Source organism: Athene cunicularia, assembly GCF_003259725.1.
Source record: "Athene cunicularia isolate RWA chromosome 5 unlocalized genomic scaffold, athCun1 chr5_part1, whole genome shotgun sequence".
In the NCBI taxonomy this organism is placed as follows: Eukaryota; Metazoa; Chordata; class Aves; order Strigiformes; family Strigidae; genus Athene; species Athene cunicularia.
In genome coordinates this window covers 12,921,208-12,943,039 of record NW_020799101.1, presented here as the reverse complement: position 1 = coordinate 12,943,039, position 21,832 = coordinate 12,921,208, and the positions used below count along the sequence as shown (strand labels likewise).

At 38.4% G+C, this 21,832-nt stretch overlaps 1 protein-coding gene across 1 annotated transcript in view; it reads left to right on the top strand.

The window, feature by feature from the left end:
• Positions 1-13,910: 13,910 nt before the first annotated feature.
• DLK1 (delta like non-canonical Notch ligand 1) overlaps positions 13,911-21,832 on the top strand; it is a gene marked incomplete at its 5' end in the record, with an annotated part of 19,873 nt that continues 11,951 nt past the window's right edge. The window contains one exon of the mRNA XM_026849246.1: positions 13,911-13,920. Coding sequence (XP_026705047.1) covers positions 13,911-13,920 — 10 coding nt within the window. The remainder of the gene's footprint in view (positions 13,921-21,832) is intronic.

Below are 21,832 nucleotides of genomic sequence, written 5' to 3'. Positions count from 1 at the left end.
TCCACCCTTGGGTGTTGATGGGGGAAAGTCAGGGCTGAAAACAATAGGGCTACCTTACAGATCCTGAGGTGATTAAATGGTGCCTAACCAAGTTTTGGCGGCAGCAATGCTGTAGCCAAGCAGATCCCTTGCACTCCTCACTAGCAGGAACAGCAGACGTCTGGTGTGATGCTGTCCTTTGCTTGCCTCCTGCTTCAGCAGAGCTAAGGCAGAACTTGCTGCCAGAGACCAGCCTGCAGCACACTGCAATTACAGCTGTCTTTGTCTGCTTTATCTGTGTGTACCTCAGGAAAGCTGGCTGAAATAAAAATTTCACTATTTCTTCCTTCAGCCAGTGTGTCAGTTACTCAAATTAAAGGACAGACCTGCTGTGAAATAGAAAGTGTTCCCCAACTTGCAGCGATATCTCATAAAGATGCTGTACCAATCAGTTTGATACCTGTGGCTTCCTACTAAAAGCAAGTGATATTTCACAGCAGCTAACCAAGCGCACAACAATGTATAAATTAAGCAAAATGTTCTTTATTCGCCTTTTGCCTTTAAGTGACCACTTTGTGTGCATGGAAATATAAAGGGATTTTTTTTTTTTTTCTTTTCAGGGGCAGACAATGAAAATACCTAGTTTCTGTCTCCTGTACATGTGAATTCTTCCAGTGAGGAAACAGTGATAATTTTCTACTTAAAATTCCATTTTTGATTTGAATTGAAATTTTTATCTGTACCAGAATCTCTCCTTGGTACCTAGAAAAGAAATGTGCCCAGTACAAAATTATAAGCCTAAAGACATAAATGCCAAGACATATCTTTTAGTAAAAACTGTTTTAATTTTTGGAGTAAGATCAGATTTTGAGTCATTTGTACTTCAAGAACCTTACATGCCCCTTGAAGAATATCAACTCAGGAACTGCTAGTTCAGATGAGAGTTACTACTTCTGAGTTCTTTTAAGGAAACTTCTTCTAACAACAGGGGAAGACAAGTCTTTTCTGTGGAGCAGCAAGAGTATGTAGAATAGACTCATCCAGGAACTAATTTACGTAGGTCATTGCCTTCCGCTAGAAAACTCAGACACATGTCTATGCCCTTGCCTCTTCTAAAATAAAAGTATAGCTGGTAAATTACCTGAAAATGTAAGATGTATGACATGAGTTCTCCCTGTCATCAGAGAAGGCAAAAACTAATACTGCAGATACTAGCCATACTGTGTGTGCTGTGCTGCTAAAAGGCACTTGCATGCTGCATTAGAGAGAGCTGCCTCTGTGATGTTCTGGGAAAGTAAGGCCAGAAGGCTGTTCAGTCTTTCAGCATACCTTTTATAAGATATATATGAATTTTTCTCCTAAAATATCACTTCCCAGTAGAGTGAACAATCATATCCTTTGCATATTTCTCTTTATAAATCTTATATATTTATCTTTTTAATTATGCATATCAGAACATACTCTGATTTCTTAAGGTTTCTTGCATTAAGACAAAAGGATAATAATAACAACATTTTTTGTGTATTCTTATGCTGCAATCAGGATTGACTGTTTACTTTTCCTGAACTCTCTCCAAGATTTTAATGAATCATACCTTTGCATTCAACAAATCCATTTCCTCCAGTTTTCCTGCAGATATCTTATATTCTTTATTTTCTGTGTTGAAGGTAAGGTTTTCCTATGTTGATGCATTTGTTTGGAGCTGTCCATCACCTAATTCCAAAGAACATGAGCCCAATCCTCACGTTGTATGAATTAGCTAATTGCCATCAAATGTGAAGGACAGCATTTACACTAGCTTAAGACTGATACTTTCTTTCTGTCATTAAGGTAAAAAAGAAGGGAAAGTAGAGATTTTTTTTCCACATAAATTGCATTTTAAAAAGAAACCAAAACAACCTAGATGTCATAGCACACATTTATAAACAGCTTGAATTTTCACCTCTGGCCAAAATACGTCCAGCACAATGATGAGCAAATAGTTATCTTTTCCTCTACCAACCTACATCACCTGTTTTTTTAGCCATTTTTATCTCTTGTATATCTTAAAGTCATGTCTCTGACCTTCACACAGCAGGCAGCAGATGAAACAGGAGAAACATGCTTCTCTGGCATGTGGGGACACCTGAAGAACTGCACCTCTGGATTATGGTCTCCCCGATATTCTGTACTGCACAGCTATATCACTCATGAAACCCCTAAATTACACACTGCTGGAAGATAAGAAGATGTGTCAGTATAAGGTAATGCCTACCCTATTTCTTATACTAACAGATACTACAAATCTCCAGGCTGATCCAGCATAGCTTTTTATTTTAAGATCAGTACTGGATTGAGACTTCAATCATTTTTAGGATTAAAACACCTGGAAACATCTAACTACAATCATCAACAATTTATAGACAAAACTAAAAACTGTAAAATAAAAGTTGCGAAACAATGAAAGACAATTGTATTGTCCACCCCAGAGAAGCAAGAGAACAAATAAGTTTGAGTCTTACAGTACCTAATACATTGAAGGCTCTGAGGAAACTAGTGTGAAGTGATGAATAATGAAAATTAGTGTGCTTTAATGATGCAGTGGTACTTAGTGGATGGCAAGAGAATAGCTGCAAACATCTGAAATAGACATGACTAAAATTGCAATGCTGAGAAATTAATGCAATACATATCAATCCAGCTCATGTCATCTGAACTCAGTTACTTCTCAGCTGTCAGAAAGGCATCTAAAGGGGATGTAACATCTGGTAGATTTGCTTTGAGGACGTGAAGGGCTGGGTTCTTGGCCACCACAAAATTTGCTCCACAAATTCCAAGTTCCAGAGGAACCTGGCTGCAGCTCCCAAATTCTCAAGCTGCCTGGCCTTGAATGTGTTAGAAAAGACTAACAACTTTTTAATTGTTATTAAAGGACATAGTTATTAAAGGACATTCTTCAGATGGTGATCAGTGTGGCATAGTGTCCCTCTCTTGTGTCCCTGGACAAACCACATTGTCTCTTTGCCTGTTTTCTCAACACATCACTTGTTATGCCAGGATGTTATCTGGCTGTCGATGTCTCAAAAAACAGTGTGGCTTTGAGCCTGCTAAGGATGCTTCCATTTGTGAGTTGGCAGCAGGGATATTCACTTTTTTCCACAGCTATAATGGACAAGCTCTATTTGGCTGTTTGTTCTTGTTTTATGTTATGTTCCTTGACGGTACTAACTGGGCAGGGTGGATCCCTCTTTTCGCAGAAGATTCCTGCTTCTCAGGGGATAAATTTGACCATAGAAGTGGAGTTTCTGTGACACAAGAAATTTGAGAGTGTTTCAGCTCAGAGCAGGGAGCCCACAGCTCATGCATAGGCTGAGTAACTCTTTAGAGCAGGGATCTGGGACTCTGAGATGATGGGAATAAATATCACAGGGCCAGAAGGGATTTCCTGGGGTTTGCTGCAACTCAGAAGTATTCTTTGTTGTCTGAAACCAATCCCAGGAGCAAAAATCTGCTTGCAAGGACACAGCAGAAGTCATCTTGTCTATAACAGAAAGACATTAGCGTGGCCATGTTAAGCCAAAGGTTCATTTCGCTCTATATCTTGTCTCTGTTGGTGAGCCTCCTACATCACAGGTGCAAAGCTGCAGTAAAAATGATAGACTGTATTAAAAGCATTCTGAAAATATAAGGATTTATAAATCACATCATCTTTATCCATATTTTTATTGACTTCTGGAAAGAACTGTAAAAGATTTGCAATGGTGGGTTTCCCTTTACAAAAAACTTACAGACTTCTTCACAAAAAAACCCAGGTTGGCTCTTGCCAGTTAAATCACATGTACCACATGTTCATTAGTTCCATTCTTTTTTATAGTTCCTTCTAATTTGGTCTATGTAGTTATTAGGCTTTATAGGCCCGTTGATTCCCCATAACTGCTCTGGAAATATTTTTTAAAAAATAGACATCTTAATGTCACCCCTGAGTCCTCAGGTATGGACACAATTTCAGTAAAAGGGGACTACTAATCATTACACCATGATTAGTAATTCAGCTATTTCATCCTTGACTTCCTTTGGATCTAATGAGTGAATACACTCCAGTCCTGGTGATAATGTGACTATTTATGTTTTCAGTCACTTCCAGCATTCCTTCAGCATCACTTCAGTTTCTGATGAGTTCCCCATAAAGAATGATTTTTCAATAGGAATATTGCTTATTTCTTCCATGGTGAACACTGGTGCAGCAATTGCTCTGTGTTCTCTCAGCATGTGTTCCATAAGTGGATCCTACAAATTTTCTGGCAAGCCTTTTGTTTCTGATGGGTATTAATAAATACTAATCAGTAGCTTTGATTGCTTTTGCTAGTTGCTCTTCAAGGTCATTCCTGTTTCTTCTTTTGTTTCTAGACATATAAAGGGTGTATATAGCTACCTATTTACATTCTTTCCCACCCAGTCATTTCCAGGTTCCTCTATTTTAAAGCTACTCTCTTATTTCATGTTCCATTAACATTTTTTTGAGTTTATTTGGGTTTTAAAACCTTTCAGTCTCTGAGATATCACTACAGGAGAAGGTCCAGGCAAAACCTTTGTTCTGAGAAGGCCAATATAAAGTCACTTGATGCTATTCTCCTTCTACCTCCTGTTAAAGGGTCTATGATTTCTCACAGGGTCTATGATTTCTCACTTTTCCCAAGCAGAAGTCATCAGCAGCCCACTATCTGCACAGATCAGAAAGAAAAAAATGTGTTTCTAAGGTGCTTCAGGAATGTGTTTAACTTCAGCAGTTCCTGGGTAATAGAGAATGCTTCAAGAATGACTCTGGTAAAACAGTTTATGCTTAGTTAATCATTAACTTTTGTTTTCAAACTTGCAAGTAAATATTTATTTGATGCTCTTGAGTATCTGTTCTTTTTTAGATATTGTATGTTTCTTGCCACTGATTCTTCCACCCACCAGCATAAATCTCAAGACAGAACATATGTTACTAAGTTCTCTGTATGTGAACCTGGTCATTTGAAGCAACCACACAGGAAATTAGACTCTGCTGAGCACTTTGTTCTTGGCATCCATGCAGCATTTAAAAAGCTTTAAGGTCTCTCTGCCTTAAAAGATACACCAAAACTGCTTCACATCTGGGAGACTGCATGCTTACTACATGAAAGAAGCAAGTACTGAAGAGCTGAATTAGAGTACGTTATTAACAGGGGACAAGTTCCAGGCTGCATCCACCTCAAAGCCATTAGATCTAACCTTCGAAAGAGGCAAACTCTCTGTAAGAAAAAGCTTGAAAATCATACGGCTCATCTCTACCCTGCAGTGACCTTTCATGATGGCTGTCCTATGAAGCTCTTAAGATGTGGAGACTTATGAATGTGTGAGCTCGAACAAGGTAATATTTTTGAAGCAGTTCTTGGAAACAAAATTAACCATGAGTCTCAAAATTTTCATCTCCAAATGTAGCATTCACTTTATTTAGTTTCTCTTCAGTTATTTATTTATACATACACAAGCTGCCCTCACTCATCCTATACATACAGATATAAACAAATTAATTAATTGTTTTCTCCAACAGCCTTAAAAAGGAAAGAGTGAGAGAGAGACTTTCAGTTTCTAAATATTTGTAAGCTACTACTATAGGGACTTGATAATTACCAGAGTAACAAGATAGAAGCAAGTCTTAAAATGGGAATAGACGTATTTCCTTGAACCGTAGGATCCACAATAAAGTTTTAATCATTCCTCACATGACAAGGCTATCAGGAGACAGTGTTATGGCTGTAAGACAAATCATGTGGTAGGAATAGAGGCCAAACACTAACAATTTCAGAAAAGTGGATTTTTTAATAAACAGCAGGAAAGGATGTCACTGAATATCTGGATGCATTTCTGGACAAGTCAAAGGAACTATCTGTGTTGGTACCAATTTTATTAGGGAAGTGTGGAAAACATCTAAAGGCTAAATTTAGATGGAAGTACTAGAAAAAAGAAGTATAGAAAGACAGACTTAGAAGATAGATTCTGGGTCACTGAGTCCCAGCACCTTCACCAATTGCACCACAAGATCTCTTCATAAATATATCAAGAACTTCATCCACAGTATGTTTTATTTGCCCATGATACTCCTTCTAAAAGGTTATTCAATGCTCCATTATAAACATTCTTCACATTTCCAGCCAAATTTAATTAACATCCAGTTTAAACCAATCTGATTTTGTGCTAACATTGTCATCTGCAGAGATAACTCTTCGCTATCCTCAGTGATATATTTATAGACAATAGCTGTTCTCAGTCTAGGCTGAGCTCAACAGTGTCTTCTGGTTATATTGGTTCCTCCCCAGGCTTCGCTATTCCCTTCCCTTTGCATCTCTCACAGCTCACTTGCCTCTCTGGGTGACTGTATGCCACTGAGTGGTTGGGATTGTGGGAACGCTGCAAATTAACAAGACCCTGCAGTGCCCATTCATGGACTTTTTCTGAGCAACTGTGTTTCACTGGCAACCAGTAATCAGCCACAGATCCACTGTGACACAGCTCTCTGGTCCTTCTCCTCAGTCATTTCCCATGCATGAGCTCCTGACTTTTAAAATCTGAGTCCTCAAATGAAAAAAATTGCATGCCATTTAATTGAATTCCATCTCATTTCACCTCCTATTAATCTATTCACTTCCTCATGTCTTATTTTGTTTCACAGAGGACTTATCTTATGAGATGTTGATCATTTGCAACATAAGGGTTTTCCTCAGCACATTTCTATTTCTTGTGCCAGGGTCATTACTGAAAATATTAAATAAGATTTATCTGGAAAAATACCCAAGAACTCCTTTAGTAATCTTCCTCCATCCAGACAGATACTTTCCCTTTCTATGTTTGCTATTGCCATCTCCCCTCTAACCAACTTCTTACCCAGATTGCAGTTCCTGCATTTTAATTCCTGACTTTTCACTTAACTAAATTCACATGTGACACTGCCTTGTTGATATCCAGACAGATGGTTTCATTACCCTTTCAGTTGTCTAGAAAGTCAATTATCATATTTAAGGAAGTTATCCATTTACTCTGATACCATCTACATTTGGTAAATAAATGTTGCTTTTACATCTTTACTATTTACCACGATATTCAAAAACCAAAATTTCTTCAGGAAATAATTCTCTTAAAACCGGGGTGAGAAGCTCTGCATTCCTGAAGAGCAAGTCAAAACTGGTGAGCAAAAATAGTGATGTAGGTTAGGGAGAAACTGTGTGCAAGACTTCATTGTTTCATCTCTTATATGAATGTGTAAGCAACACTGCTTTGACATTGGTTTTGGGCCAATTTAAGCAGAAATTCCAAGAGCCAAACTTGTTCATTTAACAGCAAATACACAGAGGGAGGAGAGATCCACTCCAAGAATGTTACACAGGGAAATTGCCTGTTGCTAAGAGCTGCTCTTATCAAGGGTATAGAGATTTTCAAAGCACATCCTTCCCTTTGATGGTAACAGGTATACATCCCCAAATCTCCTGAAGAATAGAAAGAAATTACATCTGATCTAGGGGGACACGTTATATACTTGCTGCTCACTGACATGCCTTTTGTAAAGAATGAATACAGAAGTTTAAATAAAAACAGGCAAGTAGATACAGAGTCTGGTATGTTAGAGCAAGACTCTTGATTTGAATTCCTAAGTTCTACAGCAATACAAATTATTATTCTCATCATTAATAATAATAGTAATAATAATAGTATCATAAACACTTCTATAGCAAAGCACAAAATTAAAGATAAAAGTAATCTTTGTCTCATAACAAGTAGCAACATTAAGTGGGTAGTATAGAAAATGCCTCAAAGACTTAGTAAATCCCTTCAAGGCATATATCCTGGGTGATCTGTATTTGAAAAGAAAATATTTCTTTAAAGAAATAAAGTCAAGTTATCTCTGAGGGATAATAAGCTAGTGGTGAAGTATTTTTCTTTATGCACCAGCAGAGGTAGTTTCTTATGGTAGAGAGAGCAAGCACTGTCTACCCTCATCCATGTCAGATACAGAACAGTCTTTATCCACTGTTCTAAATCAGACCTCAGGCATATCTTTACATGTTTCTTATGCATACCCACTTACAGATGTCAGCAGCTTCCACTCCAGAGGAAATGTCTTTCCTTCTACTGCAACATGAATACAGTTCTGCCCCTATGTTTATAAGCCACTGTTAGTTTCCTTATGTATTTTATTTGCGGCATTACACTAGCATTAGAAATTAAATTACCCCTCTTGGATTCCAAATAAATAAATCCCCATCTCATGCATCCAATCTTTCTTAGAAGAAGAAAACAAAAACAAAACAAAACAAAACAAAACCAAACATTCTTTTCAAAGCAATGCTATATTCCTCTGTCACTTCAGATGAGCTGCACCTCCCATCTCACAGAGGTCAATGTGGTGCAGTGCAGTGACAATGGACTGCTCTCTTACATTATTTTTTTAGGGTATCATCAGCCCACAGCAGCTAAGCAGCAAGGCTTCTCAGAGCAGTATTCTGCACTGGGTAACACATTGTCATGGCAACCAAACAAATGGGTCATCCCACTCCTGCTTGATTTCATTGTTGCATAGTGTGTAAGAGAAATAACAGCCTGAGCATGAATGTGTCTTTGAGCTTCTGTAAGACTGAGCCAAGTTCCCTTCCTAATATGCCCTTGGGCATGGTACCACTTGGGGAGGCACTGGGCCTGTGTGCCTGCTCAGGGACATGCAGATGCTTAGGTCTATGAGCTTAGAGGGTGAAGACAAGGTCTTTGGAATAAAAGCAAGGAACCACTGATGATGATCTCTTCTCCTAGAAATCATTGGGTAGTAGAGGGAAACTACTACAGCAAAGGCAAAAAGTAGGAATGGTCAGCTCACCATTCAAATGTGGTGATGTAGTGGGACAAGTGAATGAGGGAGACCTCTGAGGAGTGTGAAGCAGTGTGTCTGTTGAGCACTGATTTCTTCTGACTTCTTCTGTCCTGTGCTTTCTTCACTGTTCCTGTCTTGTTCTCCTTCCTCATGGTTTTTCTCCTCCCCATTCTTTCCTGCTTTTCTCCTTCCCATTCTTTTGTGTATTCTGTAATAGTCATTTGCTGACACTTCCTCTTCTACTCCTGTGGTCCTATTAGTTCACACCCACCCTGCCACCCTCCATAGCTTCTGGTAGGATTGTTTCAGCATCACCTATCCTTTACCTTGCAAGATACTTTCTATCATGAGGCCTTGTTTTCAGACAGATGAGAACTTAATCAAGTTTATAGCTATTCCAGCTGGAATTGTGTGTGCCAGACATCTGCATGAAGGAGGTATTGTCTTGAAGTTTATGTAATTATTGTCAGTGAAAATTCATAAAGCATTTCCAAGATTCAGTTTAGGGTTGACATGGAGCTGGGCCAAAATTATAGTAATCCTAGAAAAATCTAAAGAAATTTCCCACACTTTACCCTATCCCCATGGTACAAAGCAGGGATATGCAGTTTATCAGGACATGCTTCAGTTTCCTTTAGGACATGCTTCCTGTTTTCCTTGTGAATATCTGCTCTTTTCCATGTAAAATATAAGCCCCTGAAAAATTGTCCTTCACACACCTCAACAGAGAAATCTTAGTGTTTACCAGATGAGATCCCAAGAGGTTTAGTTTATGCTGTGCATGCTGCTGGCCAGAGACTGGAGCACAGTGTCCCCCAAGGGGAGGATGAGACAGTAGTCTGACAAAGGTAAGCAGACTCTTGAGATAGGAGCTGGATCAAGAGGAAGACCAAGACTACTAGACAAGAAGATGAGTTTAAGATGATGAGGAGAATCACAGAATGGTTTGGGTTGGAAAGGACCTTAGATATCATTTAGTCCCTAGCCCCTGCCATGGGCAGGGACACCTTCCACTAGCCCAGGTTGCCCAAAGCCCCGTCCAACCTGGCCTGGAACACTGCCAGGGAGGGGGCAGCCACAGCTGCTCTGGGCAACCTGTTCCTGTGCCTCACCACCCTCACAGTAAAGAACTTCTTACTTACATTTAAACTAAATCTACTATTTTTCAGTTTAAAACTGTTATCTCTATCACTACAGTCCCTGATAAAGAGTCCCTCCAGATCTTTTGTGTAGGAAGAATCCTTAAAGCCCGTGATACTCTTAAAACCTCTGTTTTTAGAGACCAGATCTAATCTATGAGCAAATAAGAAGAGACAATAAAGGTTGTGGATTTTATGATAGTCCCAGATACTGGGGAAGGACTGGGACTGGACAGGCAAGCGGGTTGTTGGGAGGGAGCCTGTAATGAAAACATACTGGGTGTAGCTTTGTAGCTGAAGAACCACTTAGGTGGGAACAGGGAGACACAGGAGGCAGCCACGGGGAGTGAGAGGAGGTGCAGTAAATGAAGAGGTGAAGCTCACCAGAAAGAAGTGGTGCAACGGGAGGAAAAGGAGGAGCAGGACAGATTGCATAAAGATTAGTAAAGAAGAAAGTGGGACTGATTGCAAAGGAAGACTGGTGTGAGAAATCAAAGAAAGGGTAAGAGAGACTAAGACAGGACTAAGAGCTATAAAATACTCTAATGAGGAAATGCTGGAAACATGGAGCAGAAGGGATTGATTTTACGGAGAAACAGCAGGAGCTATGCCTGGAACGGAATTAATTAAGTCTCACTATTAATCTGCTGTCAGCAAATACATGCAAATTCCTTAGCAAAAGGTGTCATTGCCCCACCAAGAAGGACAACTTGCCATAGGCAGCAGTTACTTCACTAGTTCAAGCTTCAGAGTTTTGTGCAGTAGCTCTAGATGCTGTCAAAACACAGGGGAACCATGAAGACACAATTGTGATGTCACATTATAGGATAATATGCTAGTGTTTCTGATTTAAAACCAAAAAATTAATAATAAAAAAGCAGAATGTTAGCTTCACACTGCTTTTAAAACAATATGAAGCTCACAAAGCATCAGAAATACACTTCTCTTTCCAATCTTTTCTCAACCTACTTGAATGACTTTATTATGGTGGAAGGTTTACTTAAAGGTCACACACTTTTACTGCAGTAGGAATCAGGGCTCAGTTTTATGGGACAGCCTGTTGTGAAAATGAGCTATGCTGTGCTTTGAAAGGTGTACAGTCTGCAGGCCCACAGCTAGGAAGGTGTGTACAAGAGGAAGTGGGAGAAGAAAAACTGATCTCTGCATTAAAGCTCTGCAGAATTTTCTTCTACCCTGTCTCTCTTCATGATGTTGTCTACGATGCTAGGCAAGTCACTAGAGCCAAACTATTCATGTGTGTCAATTATGTTTTACTCATTATCTGGGTCTCACTTCAGCCTGAATTGATAAGGTGTTGTGCTTTCAACATTGCCTTTCATGTCTTTGAGAGCTGTGCTTTGAATGTCTAATGTGCTAAATGCCCTGAAAAAAATGTCTTCCATTGACAACTCAGAACAAGCAGGAACTGTTTATTTTAATTTCTTTTGTTCCTCAGTCCTCCAGATATAAAATGGATGTATGAGTATTGCCTTATGTTACAGAGATGTTCTGAAAATATGTTCATTTCTATTTGTGTAGCTGTTAGAAATATGAACAGCATGAAAACTCTGAGAAAGTTCAGTAACTCTGTCTTTAGAACAGTTTTTGAAAAGGGCAGGAGATAAGGCACAGGAGCACATGAGTAGGCAAAATACTGAAAAGCTATTTAATAGGTGAGTACTCAATGAGGCAGATGTGCCACCAAAAAACACAGTATGTGATGATGAGATTGCAGATGGAATTAGAAAGCATAATCACAAAAAGCCAAATTAAGTTTGCATACACATTTTAATTCTTGCATTTCTTACCTGTTGAGGGCTTGACTTTTCAGCCTCAAAACCAATATAATAATATACATTGCACAGGTTTTGTATATACTCTTAGTTTTGGCAACAGACACAAATGTTGAAATAATAAGAAAAACCCATCCTTCGGAGCCATGGGGATAGTGTATTCTTTTCTAGATCATCATGGTCATGTTATCTGGGTGTGGTTGTATCCTAGTCTGTTGTTCTACTTTCATTTTTGTGTTCTTTCACATTCTGAGTAAGAGTGTACCTTTCTATCTATTTATACAGCACCCTGTGCAGTCAGGTTACAGTCCTGATAGTAATTGTGAGATGTTTAATGCAACACAAACATTAAATCATCTTGGTATTGTCAAAATGACTAAGAGCCCATCACAGAGACCAGTATTTTAGAAATGCAATATAAAAAGGCAGTCCTTGACCTAAGGAATTTATAAATTTAAAATAAAATACAACAAAATAAATGAGACATACACATAAACCAGACAAAAGCGGATGAAATAACAATGCAATACAGTGGTCATGTCAGGGGAAAAAAAAAGGTAGTTTTCTGCATTTATGAAAATATAATCGAAAGTTGGCTTGTATCTTTCATATCAGACCTGCTTGGCACTGCTTTCCAGAGCTGCAGTTGAAGGGAAAGCTATTTATTCTCCTCCTCGTCACTAATGGCTTTTACCTACAGTAAGCAAAATGCAAGTCAGTGATTGTGTAATATACGATAGGTTCTTTGTTCTGTTTCCAGTTTGCAAAGCCCTGTTGTGTCCACTGTGTATCACCATCTAAAAAATTAATTTCATAAGGTATTCAAAGGGACCATAGATCAAAATCTATATGGTAGTAATAATGAACATTACTAAATCAGAAAACTAAGTTCTCCAATGTAACTGCATTATGCAAGAGCGCAGGACTCAAAAGATTTATGACACATTTCTGTTTGAAGATGGAAAGGCAATAGTGGGAAAATCACACTTTTGAACAAAATGCCTAAGGATTGTTGCACTTGGAAGAGAAGTATATATTTGTGTTCTACATTCACAAACAATATGTAGATGAAACATGCAATTAGTTTATAGAAGACTTGAAAGTGTGAACAATTTAAGCTAGCATAACTCATGGTAGCAGTGAAAAAGATGATAAAAGACAAACATTTAAAAAAGACTATTTCAGGAACGTAAAAATATAGACCTTCCAGCAGCAGATCCATAGATCTTATTACTTTGGGAAACTGAAGATGTGCCCACTTCTGACACAAAGAACCATTATTTCCCTTGCAATAGCCACTGGGGATTGGAAATTCAGAATGCAAGGTAACTGTATTTAGTTTCAGATTTTAACATGACCTGTACTGAATAGCTCCTTTTCTTTTTTTCCTAATTTATTTCTTCCTCTTTCCCAGCCTGTTGGTTCACTCTGAAGGTGGCAATATAGTAAGAAGAAGAAACAGGGATGCAGGAGACCTGACCATGCATATCTGACATTGCTATGAGTGTGAGCCTAGTTACTTTCCTTCTCTGTGCCTCAGCTTTTCTCTGTGAAATGGAGCCAACAACACACTCATGCAAAATCAGGATCTCAGCATACTCTGCAGTGAGTAAAAACCCTTCTTCTTGCATGTTGAGTTATTTATCTTTATTTGATTTGTAAAAATTTTATCAGTTAAATCTGATTCCGGGAAAAACAAATCACAGCTAATTCAATCTTGCCTCAGCCACCTACTTAATCTTCACTAGAAGTGTTTCAGGCACAACAACATTCCTGCTTAATTAATTTCTAATTTTAATCTCAAACCATGCTTTATAAAATCATTCCTGTACTGGATCGGTTTACTGAAGTAGTTAATTTGTTTTATTGAAAATCTTTCACTGAAGATTGTTTTTCCAATGTTATAGAATATTTTAGGATTGATACAGGAATTACAAGGCAAAAAGTTGTGCCTTTTGTTATGTGAGAATTCAGGCTTCCTGACTAGAAGTATTTACCAGCATTAACAATATAAAATATACTACTTGGTACCATTTATTGAACATGTGTCCTTCACTTGTAAATTCTTTCATTTCAAGATAAGGCTAGAAAGAAGAAAAATTTCCTGGGAAATTCAGAGCTGAGACATAAACTAAACCAAGGGAAACAGGTTGTATATCTTTGTGAAAATTACTTTCTTTATATTACATGTGTGTAAAGGGTTGATATTTTGCCAATCTCTGTTGTTCTTGTCCTTGGTGTTTGACTGAGTAAGAGTACTTCTGGCTGTGGTAAACAGGACTGCTTCTGGTATGCTCTGCTTTATTATTCCCATCAGATGTTCCTTCTGGTTTGGGTTCTTTTTATTTCTCAAATAATTATTTTTATGACACCTATTGTTATAAAGTATTATCCTTACATTTACAACTAGAACAATACTCTTGAGGCAGTTTCTTCATGTGTTCCTTACCTAGGAGGTAAAAATGCATTGATAGAGAACAGTAGAAATTTCATCAAAGCTGACCATTTTCAATTGATGGCTATATAATATCTTGTAACAAAAATAAGGATTAAATAGACCTAGACAAAATGCAGGGTAAACATAATAATGGAAATAGAACTTAGTTCAGGTTCCATTTTATAGTTTAATATTACCATTTAAAAAAGCAGTGAAAACCATAATGATGACACCACATAATAAAAATAGCAGCAGAGAAACTAATTAGAAACATTATGGAAAAAGAAAGAATTGTATAGCATAGTGATGTTTATAATGCAAGAGTGGAGAACCAAAGAAGAAACTGTGAATTGGGACTATGACATAGTTAAGCTAACCTGATTTCTAGTATTAGTAGAAGTATATAAAAGAACAGTAATTAGAGCAAATAAACATATGTATTGGAAAAAACTAAACAAAATCCAAACAACACAAAATGAGTAGAGGAAAGTTCTAGTTTCTTTGTCAGAAGACAAAGTAAAAACACCATACAACGGGAAACAGCAGACAATAAATACCCATATGTGAGCATATAAATAGCAACAATAGAACTCAGGAGTTGTATACAGCAGAAGTAAACACAGCATCTTTCCTTTAAAATGGCAGAAAACCAGAGAAAGCACTAAGAGTGAAAATAACATCTTGCTTCTGTAGTTAGCAAAAAATCCAGCTGAGATTAAGAAAAAAATCAAAGACTGAATAGCAGCTAGAGTTCTGCTAGCAGTAATGAGTCTAGAAAGACATGTGGATTGGTTTTTATTTATTTTTTGACAAACACCTACTTCTCTGGGGGCTATTTCAAGCACCTAAAGCCTCCATCATGGCCAGTTCAAAGTTTTAAAAACAGCAAGCACCTCTAAGTATCCGAGTTCACGTTGAAACTGTTATCAGAACTGTATCAGAAGACACTAGATGTTTCAGAGTCTAAAGTTTTGTAAACCGTCAGAGTACCTCTACTTTGTACTGATAAATTATATTTTAAAAAATGATTTCTTCATACATTTTCTATTATATACTTTTCCTGTACCTGTTTGCTTTCCTGAGCAGTATCCATATATAGATATCATATATAGAGATATACATTATAGAGATCATATATAAGTAGATTCTACTTTCTGGATTATCTATACATGGACAATTTTCCAAAAGACAAACACTGATTCAGTGCTGACTTTCCCCACTCTCAGACATGAAATCTTCAATGGCTCACTATCATTTCAAACTCCACGTGGTTAAAACGAAGCCGTTCATTTTGATATACGTCTGTCTCACAGAAAATTGCACACTTTTCTTTACAAATAACCCTTTCAGCCAGAAGACAGAATAATTTATTCTGTCAATTCAGAAAACCATAAGAACATAGTGCCTTAATAGAGAGACTGTTTCTCCCTCTCTTGCTTTCTCTCCTGTGTACACACAGGCAGTCCCTGCCCTGAAATGAAGTCTCAGATCTAGTTATGTTTTATACAGAAAGTAAAATTACTTTACTAGCCCCAGGAAAGTACTTAAAAATATATTTTAGAATGTAATATCACTAAGAAAAATGTTCTGTTTACTGCATGACTGTTAAGAATCTAGGTGCATATTCACTGCACCAAATCTTTCACACTGCAGGAAAATAAAACATAACAAGGTGGTGTGAATTACAAACTAAACATTATCTTCACTTCCAAGTGGGTAAAGCCTGTTGGACATGTTGGACATCCTATGATACAAACTTCCTACCTACTATTAACATCTGTTAGACTGTCAAGCACCTTTTAAGAATTCCTAGGACTCAGAGTTTTTTTAACATGAGTTTGCAAAGGAATGTTTTCCTGACCAAAAGATATTGTAGGAACATTTGAAAGGGACATTTTGGATAATCTAATCCAAACACCTGCTTCAAGCAATGACGGTTTTGTATTAGTCTTCCCATAAGTGTACTTAACCTTTCCTTAAAGACATCTAATTATTTTGCCTCTTCTCTGGTGGCAAACTGTCATGCTGTCTGATCAACCTCAGTGTTTAAAAAAAATGTCTATATATCCAGGCTAAATGAATCTTTCTTCCAAGTAAATTTCTGGCCATTACTTCTGCCCACTGCAATTTTTTTCACTTCTGTCTTTCCTGTTTTCACACATTATGATGCATGTAGCTTTTAGCATTTCTCACTCTTTAGACTAAAAAAGACCTTCCACAATTCTCACACTGTCTTTCAATGAACCTGTCTGGATTATTCTATACTGCAAGTACAGACAGTCCAGTACTATGTAAAATGACAGTGATATCCTTCCAGGTCTTTGAAAGATGTTTTTGCTTAGATATCTTTAAAAACATATGCATTCTTTTTGTAACATCTTCAGAGAAGATAACATTTTTGCTTGCATTAGTGGCAGAATCTTATTTCCTGAATCTATTTTATTTTACTTTATGACTATGCTACATATATTTCTCCTCCAGTTTCTCATCTTTTGTGCTGTAAATAGCAGGATGGAAAAAAAACCTCCTAGAAGAATAAGGTTTTTTTATGTTGTCTTGATTTTTACGTAGTAGTTTCTTGACTCTGTATTTTAATTGCTAGGTGCATGTATCTATCAGTGGAATAACTTTGAATGTAAAATCCTACTGAATATTTCAAATTTCTACATTTAGGGCTTTTACTTTACAATATCAAAGAAGAGCTAGATTATCTGAGGGACTGCAAAATCTCTGACTTTCCTAAGACTGAGAAAAGGAAAATTTCCTTCATTTTCTGATCAAGATTGCTACAGTCAGTGGAAACCTGCCCCAATGATGAAAGTTTTCTCTCAGTCTTCAGAGTGGCCAAGATTTCATATAATGTATTTTCTAAAACAGCTGGCAGAATTCTCTGTGCTACAGTAATTGGGTGATAGATAGCACTGAGCTAGTGCTTTGTCAATAGTTAGAGAGGGAGGTTATGAGTATTTTCAGTGCTATGCAGTGGAATGGGTTTGGCTTTAACTCCTGTAAATTATTACTGTATATTTTAACTCTACACACTGGCTACTGTTCCAACAGGAAAAAATTACCATGACAAAAAAGATATTTTGGCAATCTCTAGCTAACTGTTGATAGCTGCTATTTCTGTGTGTAGTGAAATCTGTTCTTGCAGAAAAACTTTCCGGTTTCTGTGCCCTGATACAGAAAGTGCCAGATGCGTTGCCTGCCTCCCGCCGAAGTCTACGTTCACCTGTTGCCTTTTGTGAGGACAGAAATATGTTCTTGAATTGGGTACAAGGACAGCAGAAGTCATTTCATGCTTTTCTTGACAGTCATCTGCCAGCACAGTGTACTGAATCAGCTCACTGAATTGCCAGAGGTAACAGAAGTAAAGCTGGCATGGGGAGAGAAATGCAACTGTGCAACTGGGACGTGGCAAGGAGGTTAGGAGAAAAGGAGAGAGAGGATGCTCTGCTCAACCCCAACAAGCTTGTAGGTTGGCTCAGCCCATCTTGACCAGTCACACATGAGGATGGGACAGCCTAACATAAAGAGTGTAAAATAGTTCCTTAAGGTTCCAGCTGCATCTGATGAACTTTTATCTCACAAAGTACAGTACAGTGTATGGACTTGTAAATCCAGCTAACAGATCCTAAAACTTTGTGCCTGTGTATATCCATGGCTTATGAGATCCCTTTAAGAAATAAAGGATAGATCTCTCCACTGATGTTAGAGTTTTTGATACTCTCATTCACAAAGTATTGCTGCTTTCCCCTGTCATTGATTCTTTTTTTCTTTCTCTTTCTCTTTGCAATATGTACAAGGATAGCCCAAATTAATCACAGGTTTTTCTTCCTCTCATGTAGGGTCTCACATATGGTTTCTATGTAACTCTTCTGTGACCCTCAAATTTTAGCTGCCAGGAGTTTGCAGGGACCTTTAGGAGCTGTTATATTGATGTTGTGCTTCTTGTCACTGATGCAGATTCTCCATTTCCAGATCCTTGCAACAATGAAATAAAAACTTGATTGAACTTCTCGCTGGTCAAAAGGTGTTACATCAGTAGGCAAACAGGCACTTGCAAGTACAAACTCCTAGCCAGGACAGAACTTCAGGAATTCCTTGCTGCTTCTGTATTTTCAGACTTTGCAAAGTTGTTTGCATGCTGCTGACCAGAAGGTTGAAGCACTCTGTTTCTATGTTCAATGTGCAAAAGAAAGTTTTTACTAAGCTTAAATTCTCAATCTCAGTCTGCTTTTTCCAGCAGCTCAGTCCTTGAACATGTTCGTTAATCTGTCTAAGAATGCAGGATTTGTTGTGTGCCATTTTCTTGGAACAAATGAAATAACAATATCACAGTTTCTGGACAAATATCCATGAAGATATTTTTTTGATTTAGTTGTTGCAATCAGTGTCTTTCATGACCTGATGCCCCTGATTTCTGTAAGAAGTTTCCAAGTAAATCTTCCAAGGGACAAAGGTTTCCATGAAACTATTTCTTGAGAATGACATACTATTTGGGAGCTCACTAGACCAGCACTCCTCAGCCTGTACTCACGACTCAAGTATTTTTATGCGAAGAAATTAGTACAATCATTAATACTTGGATGATCTCTATACACAGACAACAATTACATGAGGTTCCAATTCCAATTTCTAATGCAAAGACCTTGCAACAGATTGAGGGAGGTGATTCTCCCCCTCCACTCTGCTCTTGTGAGACCCCACCTGGAATACTGTGTCCAGCTCTGGGGCCCCTAACATCAGAAGGACATGGACCAGCTCAAGCAGGTCCAGAGGAGGTCCACAAAGAAGATCAAAGATTTGGGGCACCTCTGCTATGAAGATAGGCTGAGAATGTTGGGGTTATTCAGCCTAGAGAAGACAAGGGTCCAAGGAGACCTTTATAGAAGCCTTCCAGTACCTGAAGAGGTCCTACAAGAAAGCTGTAGAGGGACATTTTGCAACACCATGTAGTGATAAGACAAGTAGATTTAGATTAGATATAAGGAAGACGTTCTTCACTGTGAGGGTGGTGAGGCACTGGCACAGGTTGCCCAGAGCAGCTGTGGCTGCCCCCTCCCTGGCAGTGTTCAAGGCCAGGTTGGACGGGGCTTTGGGCAACCTGGGCTAGTGGAAGATGTCCCTGCCCATGGCAGGGGGGTTGGAACTACGTGATCTTTAAGGTCCCTTCCAACCCAAACCATTCTATGATAACAAAATATTTAAAAAAAAAAAAAAAAGGTTATTCTCAGTAGAAATCACTGAGATCTGCCATAACAGAGTTACTGTAATTTTCAAGATCTATTGTGAAGACTGTGCAGGTTTGGATCAGAGTGGTTTTGGCAACAAACAAGCTAAGTAAAAATGATTTGTAGTTTGGTTTGCTCAGGTAGAAGGAGAGGAGAGAAGAGAATTAGTTTGGATTTACAGAACACCAAAGTTTCTGTTCTGAAATGATTTTTTGATTAGTATTTGGACAGGTTCTGTTCCAACAGATTCTGGTTATGTTGGATAGACTCCATTCTAACAAAAAAGATTCTGACCCCTCGGAAATAAAATTAGCACATTTTGTTTAGATCACTCTTGAAGTAAGTAGCAGTGATGGGAAAATGGTAATCTGTCCTAATTGAAGCAATCCAAGAGGCACCCCTGAGACACAGAAGAGTAAAAGGTAGAGCCTTTCTAAAAAAGAGATTAGTTTTTTTGCCTAACAGTGTATCTATGCAAAAAAAATGTAAAAAGCCTGAAAAACAAGCAAGAAAAAGAGAATGCAAAAATTGAAGTTTGCAATGGTGATCATAGTGTATCATATATATAGGATTGTGAGAACAAGATTTTCCTAATGATTTTTTCATAAGATGTCAGTCTTGGACAATACAACTGATATTCAGCACTTAACTCAGAAAATAGAAGAAACGTGTCATCAGATGTCAGAGTATATATTTACAATGCAAATTTGAGATGATAATTTGACAGTGATGACTGTACAGATAAAACCTATGAATTCTACAGACTCTCTACTCTTATGGTCTGAAGAAAAGAGAATACAAGGAGAAATTTCTAGGATAGAAGGCAGAAAGATTAAAGCCTGCACTTGACCAAGCTTGGTCAAGCTACTATAGGAATATCACTGAAATCACAGAACATTTGTAAGCTTTTTAACTACCCATGTTACCTCTTGGTCAAAAACCACAAACTAAGGTATAACACAACAAAGCTTCCACATCAGAGAACTTGTGACCTAAGGGAGGAATAAGTAATCTTGGACCTATGACAACCTGAATGTAAACAAATAACTAAGAATAAAAGCAAAGCAGACTAACAAAGAGCTGCTGCTATTTACCTGAGAAAACCACAGGTTCACAGAAGGGCAGAGTGAAGGATTAAGCAGTCATCATTACCACTCCACAATTTCACTTCTCTAGAGTGTCATTCACCATACCCAGCAAGACTCGGTCTGGTGAAAGCCATGACGGCAGAATAACCTTTTCAAAACAGTAAGAAATGTTTCAATAAAAGGAAAGCAAGTCAAGCAGAAAAGGCATGGAGGCAATCTGTGCCTATAGAGTCAGATAGGCACAGCTTACCTCACATACCAAAACTTTTGGAGAGCTTTGAAGAAGCAGTGTATGCCTCGCACACCTTACTCTGAAGTGTTGTCTTTTAACCCACCCCTCATCCTCTGCTCTTCCTTTTTCTGTCCTTCACTTCCCCCATTCTTGCTGAAAACTAAAAGCCAGCATTAGCAGAAGCAACCTAAGTGGCGTCATTGCCTTCAAGTACCAGTAAATGAGCTATCTGAAGGTAATGTGTGCTTTCCAGTGAGTATGTTTTTAGCAAGTAACCTTGAACGAGCCCATTGTAATTCTAGAGGAAAATCAGGTGTTTGTATAGTTTTCTTCCCATATTATAGCGATATCTAGTTGCTTCACATAAATGCAGACAAATTGGTAAACGAGGTCTGGTGGAAGGAAGCCTACATCAGCAAGCAGAAAACAGGTCCCTCAGGAATCCTTAAAACCGAGCATAACTTCTTTAAAGGAAGAAAAGAAAGAACAAGAAGGAATATAAAGGATAAGAAATAGCCTGTTTCCATAAGGGACAGCTCAAAGGAAGAATAAAAAGACAGAAAAGAGGAAGGAACAGACACAGAATAAAATGCAGAAATTAAATTGCCTTATGGTGAAAGTAATGTCTCTTCATGATCTGTTTCGTGTGTAGCAGACTGCTAAAGGTAGCATTTTGGGTGTTTTGGTGCCGGGTTTTTCTTAACTCTTTAGCCTCAGAAACGTAAAATATTTTACCTTCCTTGCTTTTGCTTCAGTCTTTCCTGAAAAAGTTGGCGCTCTGATGTGAGTGACTAAGGAGAGGAATCTTCAGGTTTCTGAAGACAAGCCCCTCATTAGCGCTCTGTGGACACCCGGAGTAAGTTTTGACGAGATAAGAGGCGTGCTTAACACACCCCCACCAGACCTCCTTTCTCCGCGCCCGTGCAGGTTTCCTCCCCCCTCCGACGGCCGCGCCAGCCGGGCTGCGCAGGGTGCCCGGCTCCGCTCTCCGCGCCCGCGCAGGACAGAGGGCGCGCACCGCAGAGCCCGGCCACGGCTCCTCGCCCCGCGGGCAGGTCCGCTGCGGGCGG